Source organism: Anolis sagrei, chromosome 4 (genome assembly GCF_037176765.1).
Source record: "Anolis sagrei isolate rAnoSag1 chromosome 4, rAnoSag1.mat, whole genome shotgun sequence".
Lineage (NCBI taxonomy): Eukaryota > Metazoa > Chordata > Lepidosauria > Squamata > Dactyloidae > Anolis > Anolis sagrei.
This window is the reverse complement of record NC_090024.1, coordinates 42,773,010-42,792,358: the sequence shown is the minus strand read 5'-3', so window position 1 is coordinate 42,792,358 and position 19,349 is coordinate 42,773,010. Positions and strand designations below refer to the sequence as shown.

General features: G+C 37.9%; 1 protein-coding gene across 1 annotated transcript; it reads left to right on the top strand.

Moving 5' to 3' along the window:
• The first annotated feature begins 208 nt into the window (after nucleotides 1-208).
• On the top strand, nucleotides 209-16,639 carry C4H8orf89 (chromosome 4 C8orf89 homolog). The gene is made up of 8 exons (XM_060772747.2): nucleotides 209-512; nucleotides 5,934-5,985; nucleotides 6,516-6,676; nucleotides 8,597-8,744; nucleotides 12,147-12,239; nucleotides 13,166-13,273; nucleotides 15,124-15,188; nucleotides 16,348-16,639. Exons 1-8 carry the CDS (start codon nucleotides 473-475, stop codon nucleotides 16,482-16,484), a joined length of 804 nt encoding a protein of 267 aa, XP_060628730.2. The 5' UTR covers nucleotides 209-472; the 3' UTR covers nucleotides 16,485-16,639.
• Nucleotides 16,640-19,349: the final 2,710 nt, after the last annotated feature.

Genomic DNA, 19,349 nt, shown 5'->3' with positions numbered 1-19,349 from the left:
GTTAAAATCATGGCTGCCCCTTTAACTTTAACTGCAACTTTAACTGCCATTGGTCAATGCTATGGAATCATGGAAGTTGTAGTTTCACAAGGTCCTTTAGCTTCTGTGCCAAAATATTAGGAATTGTGGGCGTTGAAGTCCAAAACACCTGGAGGGAAGGCCCACGTTTCCTCTCTCCTGGTGTCGATGGTTCTACTCAGAGCTGGGACTCGAGTGAGGCGATTGGGCCTCTTTATGACGGCTCCTCCGGTTGCCTAGCAACCAAGGGGCCGGATCCTCACCGTTGGGCCTGCCTGGACGGCGCCTGCCTCGGACGGGGCCGCGATGGAGGCGGTGGAAGCGGTAGCGCTGCGCTCCTGGGAGCCGGCTGCCTCTGCCGCAAAGGGGGCGATGGGCGGCCCCAGCGCCCCCGGACCTCCTTGACCGCCCCAGGCTGCCCTCCGCGTTTTCCCGAGAGAGCGAGCGAGCCGCCATGAGCCGGAACCAGCCTCGCGCCCGCCTCGAGCCCCGCGGTGCGTCAGCAATCCCAATGGGCAGACTTGGGCCTTCCCTCCAGGTGTTTTGGATTTCAACTCCCACAATTCCTAACAGCCGGTAGGCTGTTAGGAATTGTGGGAGTTGAAGTCCAAAACACCTGGAGGGAAGGCCCAAGTCTGCCCACGTCTAATCCAAAGTGCTGTCAAAATGCTGAATATTATTATTTTCCCCAGGTTTTTATTTATTTATTTTAGAATCATAGAAAACATGACTGTACATTTACCCCCTCCTTTATTCTCTCTCATCTCTGTGCTCCCTTTGAAGACAGTTCAGAAGTTGTAGTGAGTTCAAAATACAGCAGTAAATATGGACTTTCCTTCACAGGTTCATAGAATAACAGAGTTGGAAGAGACCACATGGGCCATCTAGTCCAACCTCCCTGCCATGCAGGAAAAAACACAATCAAAGTGCCCCTGACAGATGGCCATCCGACCTCTGTTTAAAAGCTTCCACTATACTCCAAAGCAGAGAGTTCCACTGTTGAACAGCTGTTGCTGAGCTTCAACTGGAATGAGGATGACTAAACTGAGGCTGTTGTACTCAGGACAAATCAAAAGACAATGTGACTCATAGAATCACAGAGTTGGGCCATTCAGTCCAACCCCCTGCTAGAAAATTGCATTCAGAGCACCCCCGACAGATGGCCAGCCGACCTCTGTTTAAAAGCCTCCGACGAAGGAGCTTCCACCATACTCCAAGGCAGAGAGTTCCACTGTTGAACAGCTGTTGCTGAGTTGCAACTGGAGTGATGATGACTAAGCTGAGGCTGTTGTACTCAGGACAAATCAAAAGACAATGTGACTCATAGAATCACAGAGTTGAGCCATCCAGTCCAACCCCCTGCTAGAAAATTGCATTCAAAGCACCCCCGACAGATGACTAGCCGACCTCTGTTTAAAAGCCTCTGAGGAAAGAGCTTCCACTATACTCCCAAGGCAAAGAGTTCCACTGTTGAACAGCTGTTGCTAAGTTGCAACTGGAGTGAAGATGACTAAGCTGAGGCTGTTGTACTCAGGACAAATCAAAAGACAACATGACTCATAGAATCACAGAGTTGGGCCATCCATTCCAACCCCCTGCTAGAACATTGCATTCAAAACACCCCCATCCAGCCTCTGTTTAAAAGCCTCCAAAGAAAGAGCCTCCACCACACTCCAGGGCAGAGAGTCCCACTGCTGAACAGCTCTCACAGTCAGGAAGTGCTTCCTAATGTTCAGGTGGAATCTCCTTTCCTGTAATTTGAACCCATTGCTCCAAGTCCTAGTTTCCAGGGCAGCAGAAAACAAGTGTGCATCCTTTTCCTTTTAATTTTTTTGTATTGCACATAAAAGATTTGACAATTATATAGACATATATGTAGGGCGTAGTGGGTCACACCGCTGAGCTGCTGAACTTGCTGACTGAAAGGTTGACAGTTCAGATCCGGGGAACAGGGTGAGCTCCTGTTGTTAAGCCCCAGCTTCTGCCAACCTAGCAGTTCAAAAACATGAAAAATGTGAGTAGCTCAATAGGTACCACTTCTGCAAGAAGTAACAGCGCTCCATGAAATTATGCTGGCCACATGACCTTGAAGGGGTCTATGGACAACACTGGCTCTTCTGCTTAGAAATGGAGATGAGTACCACCCCCCAGAGTCAGACACGACTAGATTTAATGTCAAGGGGAAATCTTTACCTTTTTAAAAGGTTTAACAATTATATAGACATATATAAAACATAAGTTCATCATTATTATGACTATACATTTCCCCCCCTTTTTATTTTGTTTTGTTTCATCCCTGTGCTCCCCTTCTCTAGCACCATCTCTTCTAAAATCCCACCAAAAGTTCAGTTTTTCACATGGAGGTAAATTACCATCTTCTTTGTCCAATGGGGTTTTTAATGTTCAAAGTGCTTTAATATAATAATTGTTTAATGATGGCTTTTTTGTGTTAAAATTTTGTTTTATCTTAATTTGATATGTTACGTATTTTGTTTATATAATCTAATAAGTTTTCTTTCATTGTTGTAAGCCACTCCCGAGTCCCTTTTTGGGAGATGGGGCAGCATATAAATAAGTTTTAAAAAATAATTGTTATTATTTACTTTTTTAAATTATAATTTGTATTCTGAAAAAAAAATCTGTAGTGATACAATAAAAGAGGTGGAACATTTCATAAGTATAGAAAAGTGGGAAATAAAGTGAGAAAGCTAATTTCTAAGAGAAGAAGAGAAAAAGAAGAAAAAGAATAGCAAATAGAGCAAAAGTAGAACAAAAATTTGGTACTTCCTATCTTTACGAAGAATTATTATCTAAGGCTTATTATTATCTATTATCTAAAAAAGAGTTATTTATATAGTGCTAGTCCTTTTAAATTTTGAATTCAATCATTCCGTGTGTTTCATATAATATCTTCTTCTATTATTATTTCCAGATTTTCATTTTTCAAAAAACATTTACTTTTAAATTTGATGTTAGTTGATCAGTCATCGCAATTCTCCAGACTTCTTCATACTATTTGCCAATTTGTATTGTCATTTCCCCTTTTCAATATGTTGCTATTAATAATAATAAATAATAAAACTTTATTTCTATCCTGCCCTATCTCCCCAATGGACGGTTCACAATATACAGTGGCAAACATTCAATGTCGTAAAGTGCAACCAAAAAAGGCAAATAAGCAAATCATAAATCAAACAATAACATATTAAACATCAACTAGCTACTTTTATAAACGTTTATAAAGTTTCTGTCATAGGGTGTTGGAGTCTCATTAGACATTGATAATCTAGCTACTTAATAGCTGGTCTATTAAATTTCCCCCCTCTTATTTTTCCCTTCATCTCTTTTAATTGATAGCAATATTTCTGCCAGATTTCTTCTAATTTCTATATTCATATTTTCTATTTCCCTTACAACAATTTCCAAAAATATTGTACATATTTATAATATGTACAAAAATCTTGTACATATGCATATATGTTCCAGTTTCCTGACACCCTCTCCAACATAGTACTTCTAGTTGTTGCTGTTGCTGTTGTTATTATGTTGTTGTTGTAATATACAAAATAATGAAAAAAGTTGCATTTGAGGAAGACAGGATTTACAGTTTAAATCTGTGGCTACTCATTTATTGAGCCAAAATGTATGATTGTTAGTCCAGATTTATATAGGTATATTTTTTGCAGAGGGAATCTGGAAATGATGTGAGTGGAACTTACTGATAAGGACTTATATCTGTCTACAGCTTCAATTACTATAATGTTGTTGTTGTTCATATCTTGTTGTAATATCTTGTAATAATATCTTGTAATATTTTCAGACTTTTTCTGTCTTCCGCCATCTAAAATTCTGTAATTTACAACCTATTTTAAAATTCCGAAGAATATAAAGCACATGGATAAAAGAAAGAGAGAGGTTTTAATGCCCCCTAATAAAATATATTGGCTAACTTTAATTTTTCTAATATGAAAAACTGTAGCTTTGAGAAATTATTTGTGAAGAACTGTTTTGGTTTGGGGAGTTGTAACTCATGGGCAGGGATAGGTGACCTAACCATCTAACTTTGAATATAGTTATGTAAGAATTCTGAAAGTTACCTCAAGAGTCTGTAGTGGTGTAAGAACTTTGAAATTACGTTATAATGCTTTGCAACTCTCATTAATCCTAACTAGTATAGCACTGGGATTAATCTTTTACAGTCTACACTATTGAAATGATGCAGTTTTACACCACTTTAACAAACACTGTCCAATGCTATGGAATCATTGGAATTGTAGTTTTATAAAGTTTCTGCCATAGGGTGTTAGAGCCTCATCAAACTACAAAGGCCATAATTCCATATTATTGAATACTTGCATTTATAGTGGTGTCAAACTGCATTAATTCTGCAGTGTAGAAACACCTTGTGCTATGATTCATTCTCCCTTGCCTTCATGACTTCACCCCTTGGAAACAATGACTGAAATACTCCCTCATATTATGTAACTTTACAATGAGAGGGCTGCATCACTGACACAGGACCCTTCTACACTGCCATATAATCCAGAATATCAAGGCAGATAGTCCACATAATCTGCTTTGAACTGGATTATCTTAGTCTACTCTGCCAGATAATCCACTTCAAAGCAGATAAACTGAATTTTATATAGCTGTGTGGAAAGGGCCACATTTTGCATGCATGTTAGATCATTGTGGCAATGGCACAACAGGGCATTGCGCAAGTTATATTCCTAGTGCACAACTGCACTGGTACATTTCTTAGGCTAGGTGTAGTATACCATGACTTTCCACTGCTTTTTATTCTATACTGACCGTACTCCATGGCTCTGCCAAGGCCATTGCCCCCATCTCCTTGCACTGTCATTGACCAAGCCTGTCCCATAAAGTGCACAATGTGACTGTTGCTACAACAATACTTTGAATACAAATACTATGAATGCTTTCTTTCTGGGAATACAGCCATTGTGCAGTGCTGCAATTCTGAACCGTAAACATGGTTTACAAGATAAATTCCCCACATAATGCCACCTATTATTTTGATAAAAAGGGGAGAATACTCATCTGTTTGGACTGAGAGAAATTGTGGCTATTGTACAGAACTGAAACTCATAGTTTTGTAAAAGCCATGCTGAGCTCATCTTTTTCTGTCAGATGCATGTTTAAGGTTTCAGTTTGTAAATATATTCAACAGTTAGATCAAAACCAATATTTACAAGCCAACTGTCAACATTCTGTAAGAGCAAACCCTATTCACTGTATGAAAGGTAAAGTACATTGACTGAATGTATTAATGGTAAGCCTTGTTCTCTGACTATTAGGTAAATTACGTTGTGTTTATACAGTTGACTTTAGAAGCTGCCACTCTTGTCATTATTTTCTGCTATTAATGTTTATTATCACCTCCAAGTTCCTGGTATACACTGTAAAACGAAACTCTGTCTGCAGGCGATGCATCCCAAACTGAAAATAGGAAATGGTTGATAACAACCGTTGAATCCTTATTGAAATGAATGACTTTTACTAGAAGTTACCTTGGAGAACTAGGAAATAGTTACAGAGGTATCCTCTCTAGGAATTGCCTAGATCCTCCAATGCAACCCTATGGTAACTTCCACCTGAAACATACCATAGAATTACCTGATGGATCTAGAAAATACCCAGAGAGGACATAGTTTGTTGAATGAAATTGTAGGTGAAATTGCAGATACCGGTTCCAAGGATATATGGGTTTTTTTCAGCAATAACTTTATTAGAAGAACAAAATGCCTCAAAAGTATGCAAGCTTTGATAAAATAAAACTTTCATTGCTGTCAAATGGTTTGCTTTATAATTGTAATCAAAATACCTATTAAAACGTTCATATGAAAGTGGGATCACTTTGCATCAATCTGAACAGTTATGTTTATCTGTTGTAGATTCAGAGGCACACGATGGTAAATTCCCAGAGATTGCAAACCTTGAAGAATCGTAAGTACTGTACTATACTTTGCGGTATTAAATTAAGGTGGTAAACTCTTCCATTTGCCACAATGTGTTTGTTTTGAAAAAAGATAAGCCTAGAGTCAATGCATTAATGATGTCAGTGTTAAGAAAATTTGAAAGCCCTCACTCTTCTAAGCAGAGAGTATTTTGCCTTTGATATGCATAATGTTGTTCTTGTTAAAATATGTTTTAAAACTATTATGAAGAATTTGCAGCTTCTTTGGAGACCTACTAAGTTTCCTTAAGAAAGGTAATGTTTCAAACCACTGATTTATAAGAATAATTATTTAAATAGCAAGTTATCTAGAGAAAGAGGGGCCTTTGTGGAATACGGTTTTCTTAAAACACAGATGTGCTGATCAAGTTCTCTGGAGACTGGAGAAATACGAGTGTCCCCAAACATGTGAAAAATGGGTTGTAGTGTGGTTTCCAGGCTGTGAAACATATGAAAAATGTTCAAGTATATATTAATTTTGTGTTTTCACAACACCGCTTCATTTTCATGACTGAAACAGCAAACATATCACTTCTCAGCCACTGAAAGAACAAAAATTGCCAATGCTGACATCTGACCACAGATTTCTGGATACCAAAGTCTCAGGAAAATCATTCATCAGTTGTGCCTTTGAGAATGGTTCAGAAAATGCATTGATAAAGACGAAAAGAATAAAACAAGGTAAATGTTTAAATTTGTCATCATTACTTTAGACTTACTTGATAAAAGGCACAAAAATGTATTCAGTTATTTGTCCAATCCCTTTTTGATATTGCCAGCATTATCTTTCTTTAGATTTCTGGTTGCATTTCTCCTTGTTCCTTTCCAAAATAGTATTCTCCTACTCTTAAAACATCCATGTTTAACCATTGTTTACAAAAGAAACAGAATTATCCTTGAAATTACTATACTTATTTTTTTAATGTAATAGTTATTATTTAATTTTTAAAAGGTAATACACCGACCGTATACGTTGCAGACATACACATACACATACATAGACAACCCGCCACCCACGGTACAATTACCCATCAACCCACCCCCAGTGCTACCCACCACCTTGCCTTCTGTCACTGATCTCCACAGAGTTTATGCACATTTTGTTTAACCCTCTATACTTCTAGCTCAATAAATTCCTCTTGATTTTATTTCTTTAAATCTCCAGTCAAATATGCTAAGGCCAGCTTCCAGTTTCTTTCAAATATTTAATGATTTTCATATTTCAAATTGCTAGAAATCTTAGCCATCTGTGCATAATCCCACAGTTTTCCTTCCAATTTTTAAAGCTTAATGTTTTCTCCCCTTTCCAGTCTTTGGCAATTGTAATGCGTGCAGCCGCAAAGCTGTACAGACAAATTTCTCTTTCTGGTTGTTCTAATCTATCTCTGAATATCCCTAAAAGCCACATCCCTGGATTTTTGTTTTACTTTGTTGTGTATCATTTTATTTGTTTCCTTTATTATTCCTTTACAATAGACCTGCACCAGTTCACAAGACCACCATACATGAAAACATCTCTTTCTTTATTTTACACCTCCAAAAAGAAAAGAAAAGAAAAGAAATTACCCAGACCTTTTAGGCTCTTTCCACACAGCTGTATGAAATCCAAATGGAACTGGATTGAATGGCAGTGTGGACTCAGATAACCCAGTTCAAAGCAGATATTGTGGATTATCTGCCTTGATATTCTGTATTGTATTGCTGTGTGGAAGGGCCCTCATTGTATTTCAGTACTATTGGATTTAACTGCTGGGAGATGGTCCAAAACTATTCCTTAAGGAAAATTGGAGGAATGAAATTGAAGTGGCAGGCCAGATGCATCCCATGTGTAAAATGATATTGTAAGGGCTGTAAGGTCCTAACAGTGGCACTATTAGGACATCACAGGGATAAGCAGAATTGTAGATGAAACATGTATATCAGACATGCACAACCTTTAAATTTGTGATGGAGCACTTGGTGTCATGCGTTTGTGTGTGCATTCATGTATATTTGTGCATTCACATCTCAACAGACATGCACACATCATTGTTGCTCACATGCTTAGGCCGCTTTTACACTGCCATTTTAAATCCAGGTTATCTACTTTGAACTGGATTATATGGCAGTGTAGAAGGGCCTTAGTCATTTCTGTGCACATTCATCCTGCTGCCATCTCCACTGAGATTACTGTTAGTTGCCAACAACTATCAACAAGTAAACAGTGATCTCAGACGGACTTCCACCAACAGCCATGGCCCAGCAAGTCAACTGCACTTGGGGAAAATGAGTGGAGCCCCACTGCTTTTATGGATTACATAGGAAGTACTTGAGTCCACATGTGGCCACAGTTTGTACATCAATAGAGTAAAGGCTGATTGCAATGAACATGTGTGTTCAATTAATAGCTGCTGTTCAGGTGTGAATTTGAAACGATGAAGACATTTTTTTTTCATTAGTGCTTTTGCAGAAGCTTGTACACACTCATATAGCTTCAGAGAAAGTACCTCAGCACTTGAGGCAAATGTCTAGTCAAGTAAAATAAAACTAGCTGTTGGTATAGTATTTGTGAGTTTGGTACCCCATTCCATGTATCTCAGATGTAATTATTGTTTTAAGCAGAGTATGCACCTGCATATGGTTTGAGAGATTGTGGTGAAAATGTTGCAATGCCGAGTCTTCCTCAGAGATCTGAGAGATCTTCTGCAAAACGAAACCTCTCTCCTGTTGCTCAGAAAAGGCAAGGTGCTACTAATTCGTTTCTAAACAGGTATATGATTATAGTTTGTGTGCTTATCCAAAGACTATAACCCTTTTTCATTTTCAGATATCACTGCACACTATTGTTTGCACAAATGTGTTGCAATGGCATTTCTAATAGAGCTTTCGTAGGGTTTCATAGGGTTCCACATAATTATTTTAATGCAATTTGCCTATGAGGTCAAAAAAAATTATTTCAAGATAAGAACAATTGTATGGTTGTCCTATCACAGAATATTTAGTGATGATAGAGAATAAATGCTTATATTTTCAAATTTACTTGCAGTCCAAAGTTGTTACGCCTTTATTCAGAGATATACAGTGGCAGGTTTACACACATCTGGTCAAATGGGTGGAACCATCAGTTCTGAGTTCAGTGATTACCTATCCAGGGGAGAGAGGGAAGAACTGTTTTTCCCATTTCAAAAAATGATCTGCATTGTCTATGCCAAACTGTAATGTAAGGTGGAAATTGTGTCATCCGTATCACTCACCAATCCTTTTTTTTAAAAAGTAGAGAATGACAGCTCTAATGGTGCAGTTCTTAACCAAAACAAGGTGCACACACACTCCATGCCTCAAACTAGTTTTTGAAAAAGCAGAGTAACCTTCTGCTAATTTCCGTTTTCACCGAAAGTGGCTGAAAGTGGGTGGCGAGTTTTAAGTTCCTGGGTGCTATTGTTAAGGAGGACCTGACTTAGGGCATTCATATTGCAATGTTGGTTAAGATGGCCAGCAAACTTTATCTGAAACTTTTAAGGAACCAACAATTGAAAGAAAAACTTCTGGTGACTTTCTACCACTGTGCTATAGAGTGTCCTAACTTACTGCATCTGCATATAGTTTACTAATTTGCACAGTGGCAGATAGGAAGGCTACCACTACTGCCCAGAATATTACTGGTAGCCTTCTTCCCTCTCTGGAAGAACTTTAGAATTCATGCTGCCTTAAGAAAGCTCAAAATATTCTTAAGGATCCATCTCACCCTGAATATTCTTTTTTTAAAATTAGTGCAATCTGACAGAAGGTATAGAATGATAAAAACAAGGACAAATAGGCTGAGAGCTAGCTTTTATCCTAGACCAGTATTTCCCAAACTCTGCTCTTCCAGATGTTTTGGACTTCAGCTCCAACAATGGCTGGGATTTCTGGGAACTGAAGTCCAAAATAGCTGGAGGAGCAGAGTTTGAGAAACACTGTCCTAGACTAAATTGAACTCTATGGTTTTACACTGATCTGGCATTATGGGTTGTGCGATAGTGATAAGAATGTAGAAGGATGAGTATTTTGTTTGTAGTTCTACATATATAACATGATTGGGGGTGGCATTAAATTTCGTTGTACGATGTACAATGACAATAAAGTTATTCAACGATATTCAAATTCAGAGCAGAAAAATGTAGAAAATGGCCTCTCAATCCCCATGTCTATCCCTGCATTGTTAGTCCTTTATTTATTTATTTATTTATTTATTTATTTAATATATTTATATCCCGCCCTTCTCCCCACAAGGGGGACTCAGCGGGGCCTCACATGAGCATCAGAGGATGCTAACAGCATAAATACCATAAAAATTACAATTCACAAAAAAATCATTTTAAAACATTGCACATCATCAGTAAAATTTAACAATAAATTAATAGATTAACGTGCCAATAAAAACCAAGCCGAACCGGGAGAATCCATGTCGCAAAATCCAAATTTCCCTTTCCTATTGCCGCTGGTCTCTAATTGAATGCCTGGCCCCAGAGCCAGGTCTTCAGTTGTCTTCTAAAGGACAGGACAGGAGGGAGGTAGCCAACCTGATGTCCTTAGGGAGAGAGTTCCACAGACGGGGGGGGGGGGGGGGCACTGCCAAGAAGGCCCTGTCTCTTGTCCCCACCAACCGTGTTTGCGAGAGTGGCGGGATCGAGAGTAGGGCCTCTCCTGATGATCTTAAGCTTTGTGATGGTTCATAGCCTTGGTCCTTCCTCATACACAACCTTTTTTGAAGTTTGTGCAAGTCAATAAATATTTAATTGTTTTTATTCATATTTGAATACATTTGCTCTGTTTTTATTTTGTATTGTGTCATGTTTGGTTAACAGCCTTGAGTTGGGATAAAAATAAAGAAAGTTGGGATAAAAATATTTTTTAAGTAAAGTTTAAAAAAGTAAAGCTAATAAGCCTAGGACTGATTCTAACATACATGATACCAAAGAATGGCATAGCTATGTCAAAGTGCTGTTTCTGAGCCTTAGAAACAGGTTGTTACATTATTATTACATTATTATTACTTTCACTACTACTAGTATCACCACCACCGAGGTACTTTACAAGTACTTCCCTGGAGGTTTTAAAACAAAGGTTGGATGGCCATTTGTTGGGAGTGCTTTGTTTTATATTCTTGCATGGTAGGGGTTTTGACAGGACCTTTCTTGTGGTCTTTTCCAACTCTATGTTTCTATTATTTATATTAAGATAGCATATGTGAATTATGTTTTAAGGGTTTTTTTAAACTTTTGTGTGAATATGAGAATGGCTAAGTGGGGATTCGAACCCTGGTCTCCAAGAGTCATAGTCCAACACTCAAAGCTCTACACCATACTGACTGACTGTTATATATTCTCCTGGGTAAGCCTTTTCTTAGGCCACATTAATAATAATAATAATAATAATAATAATAATAATAATAATAATAATAATCCTCTCCTCGTGGCTCGAGGTGGGTCGCAGCAGGTTTAGTTTGAAAATATAGGTAGTGCGGTGTCCTATACGTTTATACCATACCTCTGTAAAAACCTTTTAAAGTCATGTTTGTTTAATATGTTAATTTCCCAAAGATAAACAGAATGCCAAGCAGTTAGCAGCATTTATTTAATTATTTCAAACATTTATATCCTGTCCTTCTCAGCCCCCGAGGGAGGACTCAGGGCAGCTCACAACTGGCAACCATTAGATGCCAACAAACAAGCAATCGCAGTACAGACGGTTTACCATTAAGTAAAACAACAAGATTATAAATACATTAAAATGTTTACAAAGCATAGTAATGTATTCTGATAAGACAAAGCCAACAAAACAACTGCTATTGGATGCATTCAGGGTGATTGAATTAAATAAACCAGATTTCATTGAAAACAAGTACAGAGTAAAATCTAAATTAATATATCTAAAACAAACAAAAAAAACCCCAAAGTAATAAAATAATCCTAGTCCATACAAGTTTCATATTTGCTGCAGTCCACACTGCAGCAGTAGCCTGAATTCAGCCAGCGTGGGATCTTTACAGTTTGTGGTATGAAACACAGAAGACTCATCTCTCCTCTAGAGAAGGCCTGGCAGCAGTAATAATGATGACAAGACTTTCCAACTTTCCAAATCTTTAAGCTGCCCGAACTAGTCTTACTATTTATTCTTTTAATTATTTTAGCTCTTCCAGTAATGATGAGCCCCGTTTGCCACCTTTGTATTTGCTTCCACCTACTTCATCAAAGTATTTTCTTGAAAGCTACTACAAAAGCAAGTAAGCTTTAACTTTGTTTTGGCAAAATTACTATGGTAATTTTTTTTTAAGTGTAAGGTTCATAGTTATCTTCCTCAGTTCTGGGTACTGGAGTATCAAGACTGGGCCTTAGTCACTCCAGTCCAGTAGGAAATACAATGCATTAATAGTGTGGACAGGTTTACGAGCCTAGTTCAAAACTCGGATTGAGTTTAATGCTACAGGTTTTATTTGGTGGTAGAGGGATACAATGCAGGCCAAATGTAACCATCCATTTCCTGTTCCTTGGACAGATGATTGGTATTTTTCCCCTCAGTATAACTGAGATAGAGCATACATAGTTAATTTGCATTCCTGGCAAAGGGTTTTGTCCCAGGGAAGAATTCTTGAATCACTTGTATTCATTGTTTTTGAGGCATAAATACTGGGGCCAAGTCATTGCTGAGATCCAGCCTCAGCAGTGAACCAATCATAGCTTAACTGTAAACTGTTTAGTCCAAAAAGGACCACCACATTTGTTTCATTTAAGCTATGGCACTTTGGAAATGTATCCCATTGTCCTGTAAGTAATTTTTTTCATTTTTCATTTAGTTATTTATTTATGCAGTATAATCATCAAAGAAAGTGATAAAGGACAGAAATGGGAGAAAAATAACTTTCACTGTCACCCAAAGACATATCTGATTCATATATAGGCTTTTAGCAAAAAGAGAACAGAGTAAAAGCAGTGTAAACATAACAGCTCTGTATTCACAATGCAACAACTATAATCTGAAAAAGTTACATGTTCGGAAAAGGTTAAAAGTTAGGCAAACCTGGTGCGGGTGACTGATTTCTTGTTTACTGTAGCCTTCCTCAGTCTGAGGGTGGTGAGGACCAAATGTTGTATTTGCTATTCACTCTGGAAAGGCTGTCATTGTATTAAATATGTCTTTCTCTTTCTATAGAGAGAGAGGCATGGGGGATACAAATAAAAGAGGGTCGGGTTCTTGGAAACTAGGCCCTCTGAAGACAACAGGGATGCGTGGTGGAGTGGGAGATTTAGCTGCTGTGAGGTGAGGCATCTTGAGTTCTTGTCCTGTGAAAACTAAATTCACAGTGTAGGTTTAGTAGAATTGATATATACTCAATATTTCCAGAGAAAACTTCAAACTGTGTAGAGAAGAGAGGAAGTTCCATTGTATAAATAGACATCTGCTTCCATGACATTGGATGTTGGCCTTTATTTTATTTATATCTCACTCAAGAATGTGTACGTTATCATGACTGTCTTTCCTCAGCACACAATTTAGCTGCCCTTCTTTTCTGTATAGGTTTCAAGTTAAATTTCTGGCATCTCCAGGTAGAAATGGAAAAAAATCTTCAGCTCTAGAAACCTCTATGGACAGTACTTAGTTGGATGGACTAATAATAACTCAATAAATGTATTCACCTGTCTTTCTGTGTTTGAGATTTTAAAAAAGTTCTAAGACATTCTGTTGAAAACTGAATATGCTCAGATGTCAAATTATAGGGAACGTATGACACCCCTATTAAAGCAGCTCCACTGGCTATCCATACGTTTCCAGTCTGAATTCAAGGTGCAGGTTATGACCGACAAATCCCTAAACAGTTTGGGCCCTGCCTATCTTCAGAATTGCATCTCCCCCTATGAACTGGCATGGGCTTTTAAGATCTACCAGGGGGCCCCTCCTCTCACTTCCACCACCGTTGCAAGCACAGTTGGTAGTAACGAGGGAGAAGGCCTTCTCCGTGGTGGCACCTCGACTTTGGAACTCCCTCCCCAAGAAGATTAGGTAGGCTCCTACACTGTCCTCCTTTTGCAGGGATTTGGAAACCTGGATGTGCTAGTAAGTTTTCGAGAATAGTCTCCAGGCCCAGTTTCCACGTAGCCAGATAGCACTCTGTCCTGCACTTCATTCACTTCCCTGGCCCTATGATTTGCTTTTTGCACTATCCCATGCCCAGCCCTCTTATAGTTGGCCACGTCCATTTGTAACCCTGGCCACTGGTTCTGTGAACCTCTACTGATGGAGCTACAATGATACGGGTTTTTAATATTTTTATCTTTTGTGTGTTTTAGTAGATTTTTTAATTTGATGATGTTTTCAATTGTTGATTTTGTCCATTAAGTTCAATTAGATTGTGTTATATTGTCAAATGTGCTTATCTTGATGTAATTGTCTGTATAGTTTCTTTCTGGCAATTGAATGTTTGCCTTACATGTTGGAAAACGCACTGAGTCCCTTTGAGGAGATAGGGCAGTATACAAATAAAGTTTTATTAAATTATTATTATTATTATTATTATTATTATTATTATCTAGTGCACTGCCCCTGATAAATACTTGCACAAAATATTAATTTGTGTATACATCATATTATAAAAGCAAAATAAACAAAATTACTAATAGTATATCTAGGATGTCATCTTATACATACAAGTACTTATATGTGAATATAACCCACTGAACCCAGTGGAATGCACTTCCAAATAGGCATGTAAGGATCATACCATTCGCTTTTTATTATCATATATCATGACATATGTAAGTGAAATACTGCTGACTAAGGAAATATAAAGAGCATGTTATGATTAACATAATAAAACCCTTCAAATTTGGCACTTTTCCCAGTTCTTTTGCCCAGCAATGTTGAATCTTGGAAACGTTTTTAGGCATTTTATGTTATATTCCCCAATGTTAACAGCCCTTTTTCTTATAGTCACATCAGTGTAAATATTTTGATGCTTGTAAAAAGTAAGATTAGGAATTTAAATGGTGACAGGTATGCAAGTGTTTATGATAAAGGAATCCTTGCACAGTGCCCTTGGTACTAGCAAATCAAGATGTTTTGTCATCTCCCTTCAAATTTTAATCTCCCTTCAAATTCTTGTGTATTTATAGGTTGAATAAACACAACCGGTGTTCCAGTCTAATTTCATTTCCAGAAGTGTCCAAATTAAAGTCTGGTAAATGTATGGGGTATTTCCTACTGTGTTTCATCAGAATGTATTTCTGGTACCAGCTAATTTTTTCACTGCTTTATTGCAAACTTTCTCCCTACCATTTTGCATTCACTTTGGAATACTGTGTAAGATTGGTGCTTGAAGTCAGGGTTAACATTTTTTTTGTTTTTCTTGTAAATCTTGTATCAAAAGCTTAATTTAGCTGTTCAACAAGAGAGTTATTTTCTTTTTCCAATTATTAGATATATTTCTTTGGAAAAGTTTTGTAAGGTTAATATTCTGTTTTGGCTCCAATATAAAAAACATGGGATTGTATTATATACATGAGTTCTGATACTAATGAATGAAAGAAATATAAAACAATAGAAACTAACAATGCATTTTTAACACTAGGAAGTTCCATAGTGCACAGGGAGATTTAATCTCTAGTAGGTTTGCTTTGCTTGCAGTTGCAGCTTTAGTTTATTTTGTCTTCTCTACAGCCCTTATTTAAAATTGGCTGGAGCACTACAGAAGTGAATGGCTCTGATGAGTTTATCTGCTATAGCGCTTCAGAAATGTTACTACTTTATGTGGAATGTGACAATGTATATTGGTAGTTCCCCCGATGTATCTCTATCATCCTGATACCTCATAAGGCCCCATACTGATTTGCTATCTTCATTACAACAGAGATGAGCCACTTAGGAACCTCCAGTTGTTCTTGGAACAATTCTTAGCAAACATACGTAGCTAAAAACAGTTGTCTGTAGAAGTTGCAGCTCCTCTTCCATTAGAAGATCCTGGTTTTAAATATCTCAGCTTGTGGATTTATGTACCTTCAGGTTGCCTATTGATTCAAGGCAACCCCATGAATCACTTCCTTGATCTGAAGCATAGCTTACAGTGACAGTATGGTTGCTGTAATCAGAGCTGTCCCTGCTTAGCTTCCAAAAATTAAATGAGATCTGATGCCTTAGGATGTTTAAGCCATTCACAGCTGTGGTTTGTTTTCTCCAGGTATTTATCTTTTTTAAAGTTGTAGTCTGCAGTTTATTAACTTTTGCAATACCTTCTGTATATTGCTGCTTCAAGTGCTGTCCTTACACTACTGCTGATTATGCATCCAATAAACAAACAATTGTGGTGTTAAATGAAGCACAGTCCTTTGTTTTCGTCCCAGGTAACTGCTTTGTGGATCCTGTTATAGGAGCTCCTCCGCCGTACCTCCAACGGCTCTCTGAACTAGCCGCTTTGGAACGTGAAACCATTCATCAAGAGAAACTCAGAAAATTCAGAAAAACCAAGAAAGACTTGTAGAAAATGCACTGGGCAGGGAGAAGGCTCCTTTGCAAGTATTTAATGTGTTACTATTTTTTGTCCATCAGTGTCTACAGAACTTCTTTTCACAATGAACCCCAAAATTAATGTAAAAGGGAAATGCAATACTTAATAAATATTTTATATATTTGTAATTATGGTGCCAATCAGCTTCTATGAATGTAAGTTGTAAATGCCTGGAACTTTTATAGCTTAAACGTATTGCCTAATGTACAGTATATAAAGCAGCTGTGGGCTATTCGGATAGCAAGACCCTGCCCTGTAGAAACATTTGAGTCCCATTATTGGGAAAACAGGATATAGTATATCCATGAATGAATAAACAATATAAAATTACTATGGCTATAGAAAGAAGTTGCAATTTATAGTAACTCATATCAGCAGGGTATATAACTTAGCAGATGATATTAAAATATTGTCTTGGAAATGAGAAAGCTTTAACTACACCTGGCATAGCCTGAAGGTCTTGCCGTTGAGATGTCTGCCTTACGTAATATCATCCCTCTATTTACAGGCCTTATTTATTCTGTTTGTGCCACTAATCTAGAATGGTCTGCTTGAAACTTTCCATCTATTGTTGTTCTTGCTGTTAATTCATGGGTTTGCCGTAAGTTGAAGTGAAATTAAGACTTCCAGGTTACCCTGCATTAACAGCCCTGCTCAAGTCTTACAAACTCGGGGTTCGGGATTCTTCGACTCTATACACCTCTACTGTGGCCTTCCCAGTTTCTTTCTTCTAATAAGTCATATCATCGTCATATGCCAAAAGTATATGGAGTTTAATGTGGCTTCTAGGGAGATTTCAAGCTTGATTTGCTTTAGAGCCATTTATTTGCTTTTAGACCATCATGGGTATCCAGTTCTCCTCCAGTACATTTCAAATTAGATGATTCTCTCTTCCTATCAGCTTTCTTCACTGTTCAACTTTCATAAGCAGCTATAGTTCATGTATTACTACCCAGGGATACATTTGTTTAATAGTATCACATGAACGTTGTTAGGATCTACAAATGTTCTACAAATCAGTAATGTTTCCTTACATACCCTACTTTAATTCAAATTATCTCAACAGGTCCACACAAATTCTGCTTTCAAGAGGAGATATTGCTTTAGCCAACTTATTATCTTTGTATGGAATTCTAAAGGATACATTCCTATTGTGTCTTGCAATCAATTAGAAAAAGAGTTAAAGACTTTAATGGTTTATTAACTAAATGGAAGTGACTGTGTACCAGACAGGAACAAAAACGGTTGGAGACAGTGACATCCCACATCTCATCAGAAGGCTCAAGATATATTTGAGATCTAGCAGATTGTAGGTGGAGAATGTTGAAATTCTTGCTTCTTCCCTCATGGATCTTCCAATATTTTGAGGCAGATTTACAGTAGTGTGAGGATATATGCCAACCTAATCCTCATGGATCACAAATCTGGATTTGAGTCAGTGCATGAGATAATAATCTGCATGTTTTTGAGTTGCATGCTCAGATCTGGATGTGGTAATTGTCATTAAGTCCCGTGTATAAAACTACACAGCTGCTTAAGTGTACCTATTCACTATAAAAATCAACACAGTTGCACTTTTTTGTGTATAGACAGATTAAATTTAGAATAGTGGGTTGCAATATGTTGAGATACTGGTTCCTTGGCAGCTGGGTAATAGTAAAATGTCTGAAGAAATATCCAAGCTGCTACTGCAAGCAATAAATAAGCGTGTGGAAACCAGGATAATCGGCCTTAACACAAATATTTAGGATTTTAATACCTTTGCTAGAATAGGCCAGACCTGAGCAGTAGGCTTGGGCGGTTTCGTTCGTTAATTTTGTATTTCGTTATTTTTTTAAATTAGAAGCGATTTTGAGGCATTTCTAGAACCAGGAAGTGTTTTGCCAATATCGAAGCAGCATCCGCCATCTTTGAAACGACTTCCACCAGTTTCGGAAGTGATGTCAAAGATGGTAGGATGCTGGGAGCGCAGGGAGCCAATCAAGAGTAGACAGGTAGTGGGGCGTGGTTAGCTAAGGGCGGCCATTGCCCTTTAAAAGCGGCTGCGTGTTCCACGTGGCCGTATTGTAGTCGGGGAAGTGAGGGTGGAAGGAGGGCTTTCTTGCTACTGGGAGTTTTCTTCAATTTCTTGCTCTGGCTTTGGGGGGCTGGGGGCAGGGAGCTTGTAGTCTGCCTCCCAGTCCCTTGCTGTGGCTGTGGCTTGTGCCTGCCTGGGTGTGGGGAGGGGAAGCATTTTCAATTAAATTTGTTTTTTCTTTAATTAGTAATATTTTATTTTATTATTAATATTTATTATTTATAATGAATTATTTTTCTTTTATTATTAATAAATAATTACTTTTATTTATTTATTATTTATTATTGTTATAACTTATTATTATTCTTTCTTTTTTGTGCCAAGGAGATTTCTCCCTGGCAATCTTCAAGAATACACTCTGTATTTGAATACAAGAAGGTGAATTCCTTCTTTAAACACCTGTGTGCTTTGCTTTTCTGTTACCTCAAAGTAGTTACAACCAGTGACTGGGGGCTCATTGGCCCAATGGGTTCATCCCTTCTGCAAAAAACAGTGTCCTTTGCTTTTCTGTTACCTCAAAGTAGTTACAACCACTGACTGCGGGGTCATTGGCCCTAGGGTTTAAGCCCTTCTGCAAAAAACAGTGTCCCTTGCTTTTCTGTTACCTCAAAGTAGTTACAACCACTGAGTGCGGGCTCATTGGCCCTAGGGGTCAATCCCTTCTGCAAAAAAGTGTCCTTTGCTTTTCTGTTACCTCAAAGTAGTTACAACCACTGACTGCGGGCTCATTGGCCCTAGGGGTCAATCCCTTCTGCAAAAAA